Source organism: Leucoraja erinacea, chromosome 3 (assembly GCF_028641065.1).
Source record: "Leucoraja erinacea ecotype New England chromosome 3, Leri_hhj_1, whole genome shotgun sequence".
NCBI classification, from domain to species: Eukaryota; Metazoa; Chordata; class Chondrichthyes; order Rajiformes; family Rajidae; genus Leucoraja; species Leucoraja erinaceus.
The window spans coordinates 82119717-82140026 of record NC_073379.1 but is presented as its reverse complement, the minus strand read 5'-3'; the positions used below and the strand labels follow the sequence as shown (position 1 = coordinate 82140026).

The following is a 20310-nucleotide window of genomic DNA, read 5'->3' as shown; positions in this document are numbered from 1 at the left end:
TGGACACACTGATCTGTTTTGCAGTAAGCCTATTTTCAGTACTGTGTGCTGAAACAAAGCAAGAATTTCATTGTCCTATCAGGGACACATGAAAATAAACTCACTTGAACTTGAAGTTGAAGTACCCGGGGAGGGGGTGGTTCGGGTGGGAACGGACGAATTGACCAACATCCCCCCATGATGTTGTGCCAATAGTGACCTCAAGGGGGCTGCTGGTAAATGGATGAAAACAATTCGCTTTCAAAGAGCAAAGGATCAAAGAGATCGGTGGCCAGGATGGGTTAAAAACTGTGACAGGTGTGAACCGAATAAAAAAAACACTTTCATGCTCGTAACTCTGATGTAAAAGTGTAAGGTGCATTCAGCCCACAGAAGCTTTCACTTTGCAGCCGAAGGATGACGGCGCTATTATGTTGTTACTCAAGGGCTGACTCATAAACGCACGTTGACTGTGAGGGAGGGGGTGAGGCGGTGGCGACCAAAGCTACTAGAGGAAGTATCTTTGGTGGCGACGGCTCCCATGCGGTGGGCTGCAGCCAGCACTTGCTACACCGACCCTCCCTCCCTCATTCATTGTCCCGGGACGTTCCGCCGCTCGCGACTCCCGGGCCGCGTTCCAGCCACTTCCAGGAGCCGCCGGCTCCCTGCACCTTAGCTGCTCCAGCATGCTGCAATAAAAGCTGAATTCAGCCTGCTCCAGGCACCCGAATAAGTTAGTATAACCACATTGTCTCTGCGTTGCGGTCTCAGAAAACATTTTGTCAGGGCGAATTTGTCCTTTGCGGATGGACCACGTAATAAGCGTCTGCAAGGGTTCATTGGCGCTTCTTAAAAGGGCAATGGCCTAGGAATTCCTTACGCGCTTAAGAAATAGGTGCAGTGCCACGTTAGTGCACGGTTCTCAGCAGCAGTATTCAGCAATGCCTGAAAGCGTCCACGTTTTGGACGGGGGAGAAAACGGGAACATCTGAGGGAGGAGACTCAAGTGGTCGTAGGCACTAATCTCACAGTTCTCAAACCAAAGGTCAATACTACACCTGCATTTTTGGAAAGGGCCTGCTACAAACGTCTTTTCCTCCCTGGTTCTGTTAAAAGGATTAAGATGGGAGAATGTTTAACATGCCATTAGTATCATAATAATATCAGCAACAAAGGGAAGGGAAGAGGTGACGAGGAGTAAACACTGAACAGGATGCACAAGACAGGCCACAAGGCTCCCACGAATCATGACAGCTGTTAACCAACACTTCCTTCAGCTTTAACCCTCAACTTTAAATCCACGTCAATGCAAATGGACAGTATTGTTCTCAGGCTTTAGATAAGCAAATCTTTTTTTTTGTAAAAAAAGACATAATTTTGATGTGTTGAATGTGGCTGGTGGACTGAAAGTTGAAGACCAGAGAAACTATCCTTGTTCTGTCCAAGGAGTGCAGAAAGGGGGAGTGAGAACAGAACTACCGGACACAGCGGATAAATGGACGAGGGACCAAACTATAAAGAGGGAGGGGGAAACACATTTACTAACTAAATGTTTTTTGTACCTTTGACTTTCTCATTGCACATGCCCAATGGCATCTGAGCATACGTGCTGGGGTGACCACAGTTTTGGAGGGTCACTATTGGCAATTTAGTTTAAATGTTGGTTGGGAAAGATTTTGGTGTCTATTGTCTTTCAGAATCTATTAACATCTCATCCCTCCTTCTCTGCTCAATGCCTCTATATGGCACTACTCAACTGTTGCCATATTATTTACTTGCTATATTTTGCCATTCATAAATTCCAGCATGCCCTGTTCTTACAAACAGCATTATGCCAACAAGTGTACTCCCCCTGTTTTTTTCTGAACTTTGAAGGAACCATTGTTCATCAAGTCAATGCAATCTCTTAGAGCAATCTTCATCAATCTCATTTGTCCACATATTACTCTAACCTATTCTCTCACTCATGCCCATTAACCAATGCTCCTACCACCAATCTCCAAGCAGTTGTAATTTGCAACGCCAATTAAACTGCCAGCAAGTTCTGGGGATGAGGGAGAACATGGGAGAGCCTGAGGGAAACTGATGTAGTCGCAGGAGAATATGCACATGTTGCGAGAGAGGTCAGCCTTGAATCTTAGTCGCTTGAGTTGTTATGGGCCTTGTCCCACTTAGGCGACTGCAGGAGACCATGCAGTTGCCATATGGTCGCCACATGTTCGCGGGTGGTTGCCGGGGAGTCGCCTTCATGGTCGTGAGGAATTCCCGCATTCTGGGAACTAGTCGCGGCTTCATTATAGTCGCCGCGAGTTTTTCAACATGTTGAAAAATTAGCGGCGACTAGAATGAAGCCGCTGTGGAGAGTAGCGAGAATTCCCGTGCCATAGGTGGGTCGCCAGGAGGTCGATGGTTCTCGTTGGTTGTAGCCGGTGCTGACCTGTGAATTTCATTGGCTCATAGGGAAAGAAAAACGTAAGCAGTAGTTATCAGAACCAAGGATAACCGACCGGTAATGTTAATGTCCACCGAGTTTCACAGCCGTGTATCTCTGGCTTCTTAAAAGTCAGAAGGAGTCTGCACTCCTTCTCCCTCCTTCTCCCCCATCTCCCCCCTCACCCCCCCTATTTTAAAGGACTTACCGTACACTGTGCTTTAGCAGTCTTAATTACAGCACCAACCTTCCTGTTCATTGCAGTGTGTGTCTGGATCACCTTGGCTTTGCACCATGGGAATTTCATTCGGCACTCCCCCGCTTGCCCTGTCCCCTGCCTGCATAACGAGCTGGTGAAGGAAGCGATGTGTGTGTGTGTGTGTGTGTTCCACTCTGACAGTCTCCATTCCAGTTGCCGGTTTTTCAGGCGACTGCCGGCAACTTGACAGCCGGCAGTCGCCTGTAAAATCGCCTAAGTGGGACAGGCCCATTAGGGTGTAGCATATTTGCTGCACCACCAAGTCTCTCTCTGTCAATGATCTTGACTTTGTGGAATTACATTACTCTCCCAAACATGTTATAAGGTCTTGCCCTAAACATCACTATTTCTCTGCAGGCTCTACCACATTCCAACTCTTAAACCCCCAAGTTTGGTCTCTTTTGCAAAATTTACTCCCTTTACTATTGCTGGGTGAATTTTCAGTTACATGATAATTACATGATACTCCTTTTTCCTGCTTAAAATATTTCTCATCAATTAAATCATCATAAATACTGTGTTTAAGAAGGAACTGCAGATGCTGGAAAATCGAAGGTGAGACCAAGCGTAGACATGGCGCCGAACACCTCCACTCGGTCCGCATTAACCAACCTGACCTCCCGGTGGGTCAGCACTTCAACTCCCCCTCCCATTCCGTATCCGACCTCTCTGTCCTGGGTCTCCTTCATGGCCAGAGCGAGCACCACTGGAAATTGGAGGAACAGCACCTCATATTCCGCTTGGGTAGTCTGCATCCTGGTGGCATGAACATTGAATTCTCCCAATTTTGTTAGCCCTTGCTGTCTCCTCCCCTTCCTATCTCTCCCTCAGCCCTCGGGCTCCTCCTCCTCCTCTTTCTTCTCCCGCCCCCTTCCCCCCCACCCCACATCAGTCTGAAGAAGAGTTTTGGCCCGAAACGTTGCCTATTTCCTTTGCTCCATAGATGCTGCTGCACCCGCTGAGTTTCTCCAGCATTTTTGTGTACCATCATAAATACTTTCTGAATAACCATAATAGGGAGGGAAAGCAGAAATAAATTAATTTGTCAGTGTATTTGCCTGATGGAATTGTTATTTAGAATGCCATATCTCTGATTTGTAAATGTAACCTGTTTTAATGCAACTCAAAATGATAAATGGGCATGAGTTTGTACACTTAAAAGATTTGAATACATTTCACATTTTTATCTGGTAGCAAATCTAAATTGAAAGCTTTTCCAAATATTACATTTTACTACAAGTATTTATGCTATTTTAATTGATACTTGGGAAAGAATAAAATGATGAACATTCAGTAATTTAATGACTTTTGTTTCAAAGTACTTCACAGCTAAATAATTAAGTTTGAACTGCAGTAACTCTTAAACTATTCTACAAGCAGAAATTGAGATAAAGGACCAGTTCACCTAGTTTGCTGTTGACTAACTTAGATTACAATCTTAAAAGAGTGTTCATTTGGATTTTTGAATATTTGTTCAAAGGTACAAAAAATGTAATCTATGTGAATAGTGGCATTGACTGGAGTTGTAACGTAATGAAAGGGCCTGTCCCACCAGCAGAAACAGAACTGCAATGCCAACAGAAGCGGAGTTCGCGCTAAGTTCATGGTAAGTACGTGCAAAGTTTGCGCGTGATGTAATTTACGTCAAACTCACCAATCAGCTGTGCAGGAGGCGGGCCGATTGAATTTGGATGCCGCACGGCATCGGGCGGTGACGTCATCACACAACGGTATGCCTGGGCGGTGACGTCACCGCGCAACACCACGCACTAGGCGTACGCCGTCAAGATGCTGCGTACGACGTCAAGACGCTACATATGCCGTCGAGACGCTGCATACGCCCTCAATGCACCTGCGGTCCGACAGGCCGTTGGCACGCGAAGATTTCGGACAGTGCGGGATTTTCGGAGCCCCGCGCGATGTCGGGACCATCCCTGCACAACTCCATGCGCCTCCGCCGATCGAAGTGGGACCGGCCCCGCGTGGCCGTACGCCTCAAGCGACCACGTCTGGTCGCATGCAATCGCATGCTGGTGGGACAGGCCCTTAACTCTTTCACAACTCCAGGTTCATTGAAGTTGATCTTTTGGTGTTGATTAGATTGTGTCTGGTCTAGTAATCAAATTATACTCAATATTTTTTTGTTAACAACCATTGACTACTAAAATTGATGTTAAATTACATTTGTATGAAGATACTGATGGTTTACAGTATAATGTCTAAAATATTTGTGCAATTCTTAATCGTATTTTTTGTTGTTGCAGATATTGAATTCATCCCAAGAAAGAGATTAGTTTACCTTTGATGACATCCGTTTGAAATGGCGCCCTTCAAAATGAAACTATTTGGCTTACTATACTTTGTACAGGGAATGCCCTATGGACTACAATCCAATTTGTTACCAATTTATCTGAGGACATTTGGACTTTCATTTACCAAAATCAGCTTGACCAAATTGTTATTTTTTCCCTGGTCACTTAAGATACTCTGGGCTCCATTTGTGGATCAATATGGAACAAAATGGAAATGGCTGCTGTGTAGCATGTTTGGATTATTTTTATGTTGTCTAGTAATGTCCAGACTGATTCCGGAAAGGGATTTCCCGGCAATGGCTTTCATTTTGTTGCTGATGAATTTCTTTGCTTCAATTCAAGACATTGCTGTGGATGGTATTGCAGTTCGTTTACTTAGAAGTGAGGACATTGGTTATGGCAATACCATCCAGGTTGTAGCCTATAAGATGGGCTCTCTTATTGCAGGAGCCGGGCTATTAACCGTGATGGACTATATTGGCTGGAATATGCTATTCATAATATTCTGTGTCGTCTATGCTGCTGCTATGTTTTTTTCTTATTTCATACCTGAAGAGGAAGATACCTCTGAAACAAAAAACAGTATTCCTGTGCTAAATCCCTGCAAAATATTAGGAGAGATCCTTAAAGTGCCTGGAACAGTTTGGAATCTGATTTACGTCATGATCTACAAATTGGGTAAGTGCATCCAACATAATACTATAATATACGATAATGACGTTCAAATGACATTTGGACAGATACATGGACAGGAAAGGTTTAGAGGGATATGGGCCGAACACAGGCAGATGGGACTGGTGTAGAGTAGTCTCTACACTACAAAATGCTGGAGGAACTTAGCGGGCCAGGCAGCATCTCAGGATAGAAGGAATGGGTGATGTTTTGGATTGAGACCCTTCTTCAGACTGAGAGTCAGGGGAGAGGGAGACACGAAGATATGGAAATGTAGATGGTCAGCTTGGTCGGCATGGGTAAGTTGGGCCGAAGGGCCTATTTGTTTCCATGCTGTATGACTCCAAGACTATAATTGTCAATAAATAATGATTTTCCAATTCTTCTAAAATTCCTTGCCTAGAAATCCATCTTTACTGTTATACAGTTATGTCAGCACACTGCTTTCAAAATTCACTGCATTGACTTCAAATAATTTTGAAAACAGGGAACAATGCACTGATGTAGCATTATTGTTTAAATTAAAACACAAAATGCTGGGACCACCCATCAGTTTGACAGCATCTGTGGAATATAGATAGAGTTCCACCAGGTATAGTTTATACCACCAGGGGCGCCACACAATTGGCAGCCCCCCTAACAATGTCTGTTTTTTCGTCTTTTTAAATTTTTAGTGTGTGTTAAAAGTTTATGTAAATGTTCTCCGGTTTGTTTTATGTGGGGGGAGGGGGAGGGGGTCGGCGGAAACTTTTTTTCAGTTTCTTATCTTGCCGGAGATGCGATTAATTTTCGTATCGCATTCGCCGGTCGCTCTGTGGCCTACCATCGATGGAGCTGGAGGCCTCCTCGGATAGACTTGAGCCATAACGCGGGGCATGGACTTAACATTGGAGCCGATCCCTTGCCTGAGATCGTTCCAACCGCAGCCTGCGGACTTTACCATCGTGAGCTCACAGTCTCGGGAGAGAGACTAGTCGGGAGCTCCAACGTCGCGGAAGGTTCGACCAACCCTGACGCGGGGTCCGATCACCGGCGCAGGGGAACTGACATCCCCCCAATGCAGGAGCTGATCGCCCCGATGCGGAGAGCCCAAATGTCGCTGGCTACGGGAGTTAAGATCTTCCCGTCAACGGAAGGCTTGAGGCACCCGACCACGGGAGAGCAAAGAAGGGAAGAGATTTGAATTTTTTTTCACCTTCCATCACAATGAGGAATGTGGAGGAGTCACTGTGGTGGATGTTTATGTTTAAATGTGTTTTGTGTGTTCCGTTGCTTTTTATTTGTATGACTGACTTGGCAAATGAAGTTCCTCATATGTTGCAAAACATACTTGGCTAATAAAGTATTATTGTGATTGTGTGGTTGTGATTGTGAGTTTCAGATAGAAGATCCTTCATCATTTCTGATGTGGGTCATTGAACCTGAAATGTTCTCTTGGATGCTGCCTGACCTGCTGATTATGGCCAGTATTTTAAGTTTTAGTTTTAAAGTTCCAAGTAGTTGTAGTTTCAATTGCAATGCAGCTTATTTTACGCATACAATAAAAGATAATGTTTTGAGCTGCCAGTTTTTAATCCTAAAGTAGGTTTCCATCAAAAAAATAAATTCGATTTTTCTTACTGTAGGTGTTGATTGACGCTGCATATTTCCAGTATTTTCTTCTTTTAATAATGCTTATAATGTCAAAATGTGAAAAATGGTTGTAGAGAGGTAGTATTATTGAGCTCAATGTAGCACCCAATACAACTGAATACTTGTGTTGGTGATACTTTGAACACCGTGATGCCTATCGATTGTTTGGTCAGAATTAAAAAAACATTTCTCACTGAAAGTTAGAATAAGATTTCTGGAAAACTTCAAAAGAAGAGACAAAGTGCTGGAGTAACTCATTGGATCGGGCAGCATCCCTGTAGAACATGGATAGGTGATGTTTCAGACTAGAAACATAATTTCTGCATTAAAATGGAGAAACAAGGTATTATTCCAGCACTTTGTGTCTATTTTGTGTCAAGACTTGTAAGTATTTGGTTTGTTTCAATGTGATTTCATATTTTCTCATGATATAGAAGGATATTTTCTCATGATATTCTCATGGCCATTTGGCCGATGGTCTATCAGGTCTCTGTTGGCTTTCATTAGTCCCATTATTTCCCTGTAACATATCCTCTTTCACATCTCCATCAACTCCCTGTAGCTCCCCAATCCCCACGCACATTTAGACTAGGGGTACTTTAGAGTAGTCAGGTAATTTACCTAAACATCTTTGGGAAATGAGAGCATTCAGGAGAAACCCCACAGTCATAGGAAAAACAATCAAATTCCATATTTGCAGCACCAGACATTAGGACTGAACCTTGATCTGCTCGATGATCAGCTATATATCTGTGCTGTCCTCGTTCTTCTAAATTCAAGTATAGGCCCATTTCCATGATTATTATTTCTGTAATCTAAATCTGTTTAATCTTTCCTTCTAGGACAACCAACCCATCTCTGGAATCAATTTGGCAAATCTTTCTGGCACTTCCTCTCCTTCAAGCATATCTTTCCTTAGGCGGAACATTAAGTCTTCTGCAGTTGTTGCCTCAACCTCACTAACAATCTAGGATGCATCCTAGATGGAGTTTTTATTTTAAATATATCTGATTTGTCTAGTAACTAATTCCAATCAATTTTTAGTGTAGATATATTTGAAATAAAAACAGGTAAATATTATGATTTTAAAATGGAAAATTAATTAGACAAAATGCTGTTATTATCTCTACATTTGAGGACAGTTCACCACTTATTATACATAGTCTTGCGTTTTTATGTGCATCTAGTAAATAAAAGATCTTAAACTGGCATACTTAATGTTTAAAACAGCTCTACCTAAACATAATTCTAGACGAAGTGCAGAGAGATTAATGGATCAATATTTCTGCATTCTAAAAAAATAAGATTTTACAAAATGTTGTTTCTCTCGAGAAGGTTTATCAAATTTCTACTCCATCAGTTAGTTATATCCTCATGTTTTCTTACAATTTTGTGATTTCAATATTTGTTGCTCACCCACCACATAACGTAACAAGAAACATTCTGTGCCCCTTACCTTGCAAGAAACTCATCCCAAGTCTGATGACTACAAACAACCAGCTCTGTATCTGATAAAGCAAGTGCAGAAATTCTTTACCTTATTCCATCAATCCAAATATAAAACAAATCAAAAAGTACATATAAATAATTATGAATAATCCCCGTGGTGTTAATTGGTCAATTGCTTTTATCTTGCGTACCCTGACGCATCTGTCTAGGCTCCTGAATATTCCCACACTCAGGTACATCCTCTGTCACAGTTCATTGCTCACTTATTCATGAATTGAGCAATACATGTCAGCATGTGCACAGAGATTTCATTGTGGCCCCTTTTGCTTTGTTGCCTTCGGCAGTTTATATTTCTTGCTATATCCTGCATAATGTTTCCTGCTATATTCTGAAAGGATGGAATTTAAAATGTGACAAAGTACCAAACAGTGAATTCAGGCAGAACTGCAAAGGTCATGGGTGTTATTCTATGTGTAACACTTATGCAAAATGTGTAACTTTGTACAGAAGGAACTTGAAAGTAGATGTCATTATTGAATTTGAAATGTCACTGAAAAAATACTTTTGCAAGCTAGATATTAATTTTATTTGCGAGTCAACGTTAATATAATTGTGATTAACAATGGTAAGATATTTTACAGTTCAAGTGATAACTATATTTTAAGCGTATTTAAAAAAAACTAGACCAAGTGCAGACCCGTTGGGTCTGTTCCCCCAACGTGCGGTTGTGGGTGGGGGGAGGCGGCATGCAGCATCACACACTAACTGTCCCCCGCCCCCCCGCACTCACGCTAATTACCCCCCTTGATATTATATTAATATGCTCCTTTTACCCCATAACCACCTTATCTACTGACGCATAGCCCCCAACTTGCAGTCACATCTAGGGGGGGGGGGGGGGGGGGGGGGGGGGGGAGCGGGGGTAGAGAGTGAGGGCAGAGAGAGAGGGGGGGAAGAGACACAGAGAGAGACAGAGACACAGAGAGAGGGGCAAGAGGGGGGGTGGAGAGGAGGGTAAGAGGGAGGGTGGGTGAGGGGGGGAAAGGTGGGAGAGGAGGGGAGAGAGAGGGGGAGAGAGAGGGGGGTGCGGAGAGGGGGGTGAGGGGGAGAGGTGGGGAGCAGGGAGGGGGAGGGAGGGAGGAGGAGGGAAGAGGGTAGGGGTTGTGGAGGGGAGGGGGTTTAGGGGAGGGGAGGGGGGTTTAGGGGGGAGGGGAGAGGGAGGGGACGGTGGGGAGGGGATGGAGGGGGAGGGGGGAGAGAGAGAGGGGGGGAGAGAGGGAGGGTGGGGAGCAGGGAGGGGGGGGGAGGGAAGGGGGTAGGAGGGAGGGGGAGGGGAGGGGGGGAGAGGGGAGAGGGGGGGAGGGGGGGGGGGAGGGGGGAGGGGGGAGGGGAGAGGGGGGAGGGGGGAGAGGGGGGGGGGAGAGGAGAGGAGGGGGAGAGAGAGGGAGGGAGGAGGGGGGGGAGAGGGGGGGAGAGAGAGGGAGAGGGAGGGGGGGGGGAGAGAGGGGGGGAGCGGGAGGACAGAGGGGGAGGAGGAGAGAGAGGAGAAGGGAGGAGAGGAGAGGGGGGGGGGAGGGGGGGGGAGAGGAGGGGGGGGGGGGGAGGGAGGAGAGGGGAGAGAGACGGGGGAGAGAGAGAGAGAAAGAGAGAGGGATAGGGAGAGAGAGAGAGAGAGAGTGCCTTTTTAATTCAACCCAAACAACCATTTGCAGGCAGTGCTTTTTTTTACTTCAAACTAACTATATTTTCATTTTCAAACCAAATTAAGGGTACTCACAGTGCTGTAGACATTTGTTCAGTGTCATTCAGAGCTCAGAGTGACAGAGACTAATTGACAGAGCTCCAGCTTGCAGAGACTAATTGAGGCGCACCACTTCCTGGTTTTATAGTCCCTTCCCCTGCCTCCAGCGGGGGCAGCAGAGAGAATGGGGAATTTAGTAAAAACATTAATATCTCTGTCATATTTAATCGACGGGAAAAATCCTCGGCACACATACGGCGGAGGGGGGCTCTGAGCGAGGTGGCCAAAAATGACGGCCGTAGGTGGCGGCGTTCTCTCAGAAATCGCAGCACAGATCGCCGAAACCGGTCAAGAACAGAGTTTTAGTAATATAGATAATATCTGGGATTCCAATAACATTTCAAGCAGTAAAGCACATGAAGATGGCAAAGGGACTTGTATCAACCATATTTTAAACATAGAAACATAGAAAATAGGTACAGAATCAGCCCATTCGGCTCTTCGATCCAGCACCGCTATTCAATATGATCATGGCTGATCATCCAAAATCAGTCCCCCGTTCCTGGTTTCTTCCCATATACCTTGATTCCATTAGCCCTACGAGCTACGTATGCCTAACTCTCTCTTGAATACATATTTTATATGGACATGTTAGTAAAGACATGCAGATCAAAGGATTAGTCAAAGGGAGATGTTTTAAAAGACATCTTATCAAGGAAAGTGAGGAGACCTGATGAAGAGCAACGAGGCGCATGGCACTTGAAGGCATTGGCACTAAAGTGATGAAAATTAGGGGGAGCGAAGGGCAGGTGGTAGTGGTGACCAGAAGTAAAATACCAAAGGAGTGCAAAGATCTAACAGGATTTCCAGGGCTCGAATAAATGGCAAAAATAAGGTTTGCAGGATAGAGAGATTTAACAACAATGTTAGAAGTTTGAAAAACAAAGTTGACAGGGAGCCAACATTGGCTTGGCGGTTGAATGGAACTGGTCTGAGTTATAATTTTCACAGCAATCAGCCAAATAAAGTGCAAACTAAGTTTATTAAAGGATAAACGGTGTGTTTAGAGTTTAGGGATACAGCGCGGAAACAGGCTCTCCCAGACCCACCAAGCCCACACCGACCACCCACACACCTGTTCCATGTCCTACACACTGGGGCTATTTGCAAATTAACCTGCAAATGTACATGTCTTTAAAAGGTGGGAGTAAACTGGAACACCTGGAGAAAACTTTGTGGTCATAGGGAGAATGTACAAACTCAACTCCGACAGCACTTGTAATCAGGATGGAACCCGGGTCTCCGGCATGGTGAGGCAGTAACTATCCTGCTGCACTACTGTTCCGCCCCATTGCATTGTGGAGCAGGCTCCAATGGGAGAGCAGATTTATAGTTTTGTTTCCTGCGACTGTGTGTCTGCTCCTCCAATCAAGAACTTTAAAATCTAAAAGGTCTAAGTGCAACAATCTTCTTTCCTAACTTCATTTTACCATTAAACAGAGACAAAATGCAGTGGGACGAGCAGTATCTCTGGATAGAAGGAACTGGTGACGTTTCGGGTCGGGTCGGGTACCGCAAGGCTCAGTTCTGGGACCCCAGCTAATTACGATATATATTAATGATTTGGACGAGGGAATTGAATGCAACATCTCCAAGTTTGCGGATGACACGAAGCTGGGGGGCAGTGTTAGCTGTGAGGAGGATGCTAGGAGGCTGCAAGATGACTTGGATAGGCTGGGTGAGTGGGCAAATGCATGGCAGATGCAGTATAATGTGGATAAATGTGAGGTTATCCACTTTGGTGGCAAAAACAGGAAAGTAGATTATTATCTGAATGGTGGCCGATTAGGAAAGGGGGAGATGCAACGAGACCTGGGTGTCATGGTACACCAGTCATTAAAAGTAGGCATGCAGGTGCAGCAGGCAATGAAGAAGGCGAATGGTATGTTAGCATTCATAGCAAAAGGATTTGAGTATAGGAGAAGGGAGGTTCTACTGCAGTTGTACAGGGTCTTGGTGAGACCACACCTGGAGTATTGCGTACAGTTTTAGTCTCCTAATCTGAGGAAAGACATTCTTGCCATAGAGGGAGTACAGAGAAGGTTCACCAGACTGATTCCTGGGATGTCAGGACTTACATATGAAGAAAGACTGGATAGACTCAGTTTGTACTCGCTAGAATTTAGAAGATTGAGGGGGGATCTTATAGAAACTTACAAAATTCTTAAGGGGTTGGACAGGCTAGATGCAGGAAGATTGTTCCCGATGTTGGGGAAGTCCAGAACAAGGTGTCACAGTTTAAGGATAAAGGGGAAATCTTTTAGGACCCAGATGAGGAAAACTTTTTTCACACAGAGAGTGGTGAATCTCTGGAATTCTCTCCCGCAGAAGATAGTTGAGGCCAGTTCATTGGCTATATTTAAGAGGGAGTTAGATGTGGCCCTTGTGGCTAAAGGGATCAGGGGGTATGGAGAGAAGGCAGGTACAGGATACTGAGTTGGATGATCAGCCATGATCATATTGAATGAGCGGTGCAGGCGCGAAGGGCCGAATGGCCTACTCCTGCATCTATTTTCTATGTTTCTATGTTTCTTCAGACTGAGAGTCAGGGGAGAGAGAGACACAGAGATAAGGAAGTGTAAGGCGTTTCATTTCATTTCATTTTGCCAGTAACTGGTTGGGATGCACCCTCTGGTGGATTACATGAGAAGCACATCAGATTCAGATTCAGATTCAAACTTTATTGTCATTGTGCAGTGTACAGTACATTGACAACAAAATACGTTAACAGGTAGGCGAATTGTCGCTAGTTTGCGAATTCTGAGAAGCACAAGTAGAAAGGTGAAATTTGGCATTAATAACAATGGTCACAGATGCTAATTCCATATTATTTCAGGTTTACAGTTCCCGTTTCAGTCATCATGGATGGATTTAAATCAAAAAGTCATCTGTTGTCTTGTGACTTATTAAGACTTACCATTGCCATCACCTGCTTGAGTCCAGGCTCTGTAACAACATCTTTATTATTCTGAGGATGGTAAATGATGTGAGTCTTAAACTGTCATGAATGAGCTATTCTCAAACCTGTCAGGTTGATGCACTCTAAAGAGGCGAGCAGCTGTCACAGTACACACTGAACTGGTCACCGATCCGAGAAAGTATGCAATTTGTTTCATTACTACTATAAAAATTTCCATACTGGCAAAGTTTGCCCTATGGCCCCTGGGAAAAAAGGCATTTGTGAAAAGCATTGTGCAGAAATCCAATGAATGTTTGCTTTCAAGGGCATGCACTTGGAAAACGTTAAAGACCTTGAGTTCTAAACGATCTGTAAAACAAGCCTTGCATGCTAAATACACTAAGGAAAATTGAGCCTGGTTGCAGATCAGGGCCACATGGATCAGGTTGTTACACTAGCATTGTTTGCAGTTGTCTGAGGGTTTAGATCTTGGGATCATAGTCATGTTGTGAGCAGATGTTGTTTTGGGTAGGGTGGGGGCAGGGAGTTGGCTAGGGTGCTCAAGGGAGAATCACTTTGCAGGCCTTACTGAAATAGACCTACCTGAAGCAATCCCCTGTACTCAAACTCAATTGGCTGAAGCCTAACCAGGTAGGTCCACAATACATTATTGAAAATGGCCCGGTTGTGTGTTGAAAAAGACTTATTTCTCTCTGAGTCTCCTATGTTCAGCTCTGTGGTCATAGAGTAATACAGCATAGACATGGGTTCTTCAGGCCACTTAATCCATGCTGACCAAGATGCCCCATCTAAGCTAGTCCTATTTGCACACACTTTGCTCTTATCCCACTGAACCTTATTCAAGTACCTGACCAAATGTCTTCTACATTTTGTTATTGTACCTACCTCAAGTACTTCCTCTGTCAGATCATTCCATGTACCCACAACTTTCTCCGGGAAAAAAGTTGCCTATTAAATCTTTCCCCTCTCACCTTTTAAACTTATGCCCTTGAGTTCTTGATTCTCCCATCCTGGGAAAGGGAAATGAGAGATATAGACAGCGATATAGTGATACAGAATAAATGAATGAAAGGTATGCAAAACAGTAACGATGATCAAAGAAACAGTCCATTGTTAGCTGTGGACTAGGTGAAAATGAGATATACAGACAATGAAACTCACCAGAACAACAGCAAAACTAGTACAATGATCTGGGTGGGGAAGGGACATAGAGAGATGGGATGCAAGCTAGAGAAATCAATATTCATACCGCTGGGTTGTAAGCTGCCCAAGTGAAATATGAGGTGCTGTTCCTCCAATTTACATTTGACCTCACTCTGACAATGGAGGAGGCCCAGGCCAGAAAGGTCAGTATGGGAATGGGAAGGTGAGTTAACGTGTTCGGCAACTGGGAGATCATGTAGGACCAGGCGGATTGTGTGAAAGCGTTCAGCGTAACGATCACCCAGTCTACGTTTGGTCTTGCCAATGTATAAGAGTGCACCTCTCAAGACACGTCAAGTCAAGAGAGTTTATTGTCATGTGCCCCAGATAGGACAATGAAATTCTTGCTTGCTGCAGCACAACAGAATATTGTAAGCATAAATACAGAACAGATCAGTGTTTACCTATATAGCATAGACCATATATACACACACAATAAATAAACAGATAAAGTGCAATAGGCTGTTATAGTTCAGAGCTTCTTTGATGGTGAGTTTAATAGCCTGATGGCTGTGGGGAAGAACCTGTTCCTGAACCTGGATGTACCAGATTTCAGGTTCCTGTACCTTCTACCTGATGGCAGTGGAGAGATGAGTGTGTGGCCAGGATGGTGTGGGTCCTTGATGATGTTGGCAGCCTTTTTGAGGCAGCGACTGCGATAGATCCCTTCGATGGTAGGCGGTCAGAGCCGATGATGGACTGGGCAGTGGTCATATCTTTCTGCAGTTTTTTCCGCTCCAGGACACTCAAGTTGCCGAACCAAGCCACGAAGCCAAGCAACCAGTCAGTATGCTCTCTACTGTGCACCTGTAGAAGTTCGAAAGAATCCTATTTGACATACCGACTCTCCGTAATCTTCTCGGGAAGTAGAGCCGCTGATGTGCTTCCTTGATAATTGCATCAGTGTGCTGGGGCCAGGAAAGATCTTAAGAAATATGCACAGGAATTTGAAGTTCTTGACCCTTTCCACCATCGTTGATATAAACGGGATTGTGGGTCCCAATCCTACCCCTTCCAAAGTCCACAATCAGTTCCTTGGTTTTGCTGGTGTTGAGAGCCAGGTTATTGTGCTGGCACCATTTGGGCAATTGGTCGATCTCACTTCTATACTCTGACTCGTCCCACAACAGTGGTGTCGTTGGCGAACTTGATGATGGAGTTTGTACTATGTTCGGCTAGGCAGTCATGAGTATAGAGTGAGTGCAGCAGGGGGCTGAGCACGCAGCCTTGAGACCAGAGCTCCCATGCTGATTGTTATCGAGGATGACACATTTTCACCAATACGGACAGACTGTGGTCTGTGGATGAGGAAGTCGAGGATCCAATTGTGGAGGGATGCACAAAGACCCAGATCTGAGAGCTTGGTAACCAGCTTGGAGGGGATGATGGTGTTAAACGGCGAGCTGTAGTCAATGAATAACAGCCTGACATATGAGTTTCTGTTGTTCACGTGGTCAACATTATTCAGCACCTCCTCGGCTGCAATATAGACTGTCCTCACGATATCTCCATTAACATTCTCTGGAACAACGGATACAGTAGATGACGTTGAAGGAGGTGCAAGTGAACATCTGCCTGACCTGAAAAGACTGTCGGCTTTTGTAGTAAATGCCTACTATGTTCTGTGTGCTGAAGCAAAGCAAGAATGTCATTGTCCTATCAGGGACACATGACAATAAACTCACTTGACTTGACTTGACTTGGCTTGGGTCCCTGGACAGAGTTGAGGGAGGAGGAAACTTATACATCAGCAAGACCAACCGTAGACTGGGTGATCGTTTTGCTGAACGTATGTTTATGACCCTGCCCTCATCATGCTTCTTAGTTTCTTCTCCATAGTCCCCAGATTTTTCTTTGCAGCCTTTCTTAAATAGAGGCACAACATTAGCCATCCTCCAGTTTTTTTGGCACCTGCACGTGTCTAACGATGAATCATGAATCTCAGCTGGGGCTCCTTAATTCTTCTTTACCTTCTCACCAGTGTCCTTGGATGTGGTGAGAATATGGAGTAAGCCGTTTAGAACGGAGACGAGGAAACACTTTTTCTCACAGAGAGTGGTGAGTCTGTGGAATTCTCTGCCTCAGAGGGTGATGGAGGCAGGTTCTCTGGATGCCTTCAAGCAGGGGCGGAAAACCCGGGGGGGCCAGAGGGGACACGTCCCCCCCATGTTTTGAGAGGTGGGCGACATCCCCGCCAGGTTAATCTGCCTGGGCTTGCGGGAAATATGGCCAGCGCGGAGAAGCCGCGCTGGTATCCCGTCAGTCCAGACAGGGCTGTTGGTTAACCCGGTGAGACAGGCAGTTGAGCTGCATTTCGCGCTGGATTGAGCCTCCGAAGCCTCGCGCGCGTGTGTGAGTGTGCGCATGCGCGCGCGGCCGCCAAAAAATTGTGTTCCCCGTCCCCTCCATGTTTTGATAGTGAGTTCCGTTCTTGCTTTCAAGAAAAGAGCTAGATAGGGCTCTTAAAAATAGCGGAGTCAGGGGATATGGGGAGAAGGCAAGAACGGGGTACTGATTGGGGATGAACAGCCATGATCACATTGAATGGCGGTGCTGGCTCGAAGGGCCAAACGGCCTCCTGCACCTATTGTCTATTGTCTATTGTCTATTGTCTATTGTCTATTGTCTATTGGTCTGGAAGACTTATCCCCCTTCATATGTCATTGGATATTCAGCACCTCCTCGACTGCAATATAGACTGTCCTCACAATATCTCCATTAACATTCTCAGGTTCCCTAGTCTTCATGTCTTTCTCTGCAGTGAATACAGAAGCAATATTCTGTTCATGCATGTATGACTACTTTGGTTTCTGAGGGGCCGTATTCGCTCTCTAGTTACGTGCCACTTCCAATCATAAGCTCTGGTGAACAATTAAATAGCTCATGGGAGTAGCAGATCCTGGACAATTCCTGCTCAGGCCAGCTAGTGAACGCTATTGACAAGACTGAAGCATTCACAATAGCATTCATAATCATGTACAGCTAGAATGATGTTAACTTCATTTAAGAAGCATCTGGATGAGAATTTGAATTGCAAAGGCACGGAAGGCTGTGCACCAGATGCTGGTAAATGGATTACATAGATACTTGATGGCTGACATAACTCTGATGGGTTGAAGGGCTTGCACTATAACTCTCTGACTTCAACAGTACGAGGAATATGTTGTATGTCAACTTATTTCTGAAATGTGCACCATTATAAAAAACAGTTTTATTCAATCCAGATTTTCCCAAGAAGAGACAGAAAGAACTACATCAAGTCAACTTTATTTGTCACATACACATACAACATGTACAGTGAAATGAAAGTGGCAATGCTTGCGGGATTGTGCAAAACAACAGAACAGAACAGCAAAGAACCAGTGGTACACAAAATTGCTGGAGAAACTCAGCGGGTGCAGCAGCATCTCTGGAGCGAAGGAAATAGGCGACGTTTCGGGCCGAAACCCTTCTTCAGCCCGAAACGTCGCCTATTTCCTTCGCTCCATAGATGCTGCTGCACCCGCTGAGTTTCTCCAGCAATTTTGTGTACCTTCGATCTTCCAGCATCTGCAGTTCTATCTTGAACAGCAAAGAACCAGTATTTACATTTAAAAAATAGATGCAACAGTATTTACACCCTGGTGAGATCAGAGTTTACAGTCCTGATGACCTGTGGGAAGAAACTCCGTCTCAGCCTCTCAGTTTTTGCTGCATGACAGCAGAGATGCTTGCCTGACTGTAGCAGCTGGAACAGTCCGTTGCTGGGGTGGTAGGGGCCCTTCATGATCCTGCAGGATCTGGATCTGCACCTCCTGGTGTATAGGTCCTGCAGGGGGGGAGAGTCTAGTTCTCGTGGTGCGTTCTGCCGAACGCACTACTCTCTGCAGAGCCTTGTGCAGAGCTGTTGCCAAACCAGATAGAGATGTTTCCAGTCAGGATGCTTTCTACAGCACCAGAGTAGAAGGATTGAAGGATCCTCAGAGAGACTCTGAATTTCCTCATCTGCCTGAGGTGGTAAAGGAGTTGCATTGCCTTACTCACCAGTGTGGCAGTGTGTGTTGTCCATGCCAGATCCTCCGTGATGTGGACTCCCAGGTATTTAAAGCTGCTCACCCTATCCACAATAGTCCCATTAATCCCCAGTGGCGTGTACGTCCTTGGTTGCATACAACAAAGGTGAAGTGACCAGATAATATCCTGGTTATAATATTGAAAATCTATGCTGCAGAAGAAGCTGTGCCTCTAACCCGGTTGTTCTAGTACAATTACAGTACTGCCATCTGCCCAGCAATATAGAACATTGTTCAGATATGCCCTGTCTGTAAAAACTAGCAGACACAGGTTTAAGATAAGGGGCAGGAGTTCAGAGAGAAGAAGATTAGAGGGTGGTTAGAATTTGGATCACACTGTCTGAGAGTTTGATGGAGGCAAATCCTTTCACAACATTTAAGAACATTTCGGCATCTCTGGAGAGAAGGAATGGGTGACGTTTCAGATCGAGACCCGAAACATCACCTATTCATTCTCTCCAGAGATGCTGCCTGTCCCGCTGAGATACTCCTGCATTTTGTGTCTATCTTCGAGGTATAACCAGCATCTGCAATCCCTTCCTTCACATTTAAGAACATTTGCCATTCTCCGATGCAAGAATTGTCAAGACATGGAAGGTTATAGACCAAGTGCTGGTAAATAGGATTGGTATTGATGGGTGCTTAATATATTAGTTCAAAGGACCTGTTTTTGTGCTGTATGACTATCTCTATAATGTTCCTTTATTGTTTCACTTTGCCCTCTTGATTTGGATTTGCTTAAAAGTTGGTGCATTTCTAACATATCTGACACAAGGTCATTAGGCTGAAACATTAAGTTTGTCCCTCTATAAGTGCCTGACCTGTGGTGTGTTTTTATTGCTTTCTTTTCATTTTCTACTATGCTGAAATTTTGGAACTAAAAATGATTTCATGGTCGGTGGGGGCGCTGCAAACCAGCAGCCCTGCCAGCAGCATGTTAGTTTTTTCTACTTTAAAATTTTTTTTTAGTGTGTCCCAATGTTTGTTTTGGCGCCTCTCTGTGTGTCCTGTGTGGGGGGTGGTGTGGGGGGGTAAGGGGGAAACTGTTTCGGTCGCCTCCTCCACGGAGAGGCGCCTTTTCCCATGTCTACTCCCCCGTGGCCAAACATCGAAGATCGGCGCGGCCTTTCCCGGAGACGTGCCCGGGGCTTCAGCGGCGGGCGCAGCGCGGACTCGGATCGCTGAGTGGGCGAGCCCTCGCCGGGGCTCGCCGGAGGGAAGTGCTCCATTCGCTGGCCCACGGCAGCCTGAAGCCGCGATCTGTGGAGCTCCAACTGGCGCGGCGTCCTGGGCCTGGGATCCCTCGTTGGGGACCCCGGAGGAGAAGAGCTCCGGCCGCCGGCCTGCAGCCAACTTCTACCGTGAGCGCGGCGGGGACATACCATCAGGAGCGGGGTCCCTCACCGGGGACCACTGGAGAAGAGCTCCGACTGCCGACCCTGCGGTCTGTGGTACTTCCGGATGCAGCGCGGCAGGATCTTTAGATCTTCGACCGCTGGCCTGCGGCCTACACCAACCTGAAGCCGCGGTCTCCAGTGGGGAAGCACCGATTCTGGACTTACCTGGACTTTACCTTCTCTACTCATCTGGACGCCCACAG

At 45.5% G+C, this 20310-nt stretch overlaps 1 protein-coding gene across 4 annotated transcripts in view; it reads left to right on the top strand.

Moving 5' to 3' along the window:
* Positions 1-119: 119 nt before the first annotated feature.
* mfsd3 (major facilitator superfamily domain containing 3) overlaps positions 120-20310 on the top strand; it is a 108795-nt gene continuing 88604 nt past the window's right edge. For 2 of the 4 annotated variants that reach the window (XM_055633078.1, XM_055633081.1), the window contains exons 1-2: positions 120-712; positions 4934-5659. In XM_055633078.1, coding sequence (XP_055489053.1) covers positions 4990-5659 — 670 coding nt within the window. In that variant the 5' untranslated portion in view covers positions 120-712; positions 4934-4989. Of the gene's footprint in view, positions 713-4149; positions 4276-4933; positions 5660-20310 lie in introns of all 4 variants that reach the window. The other 2 variants (XM_055633079.1, XM_055633080.1) reach the window with 2 other exon arrangements.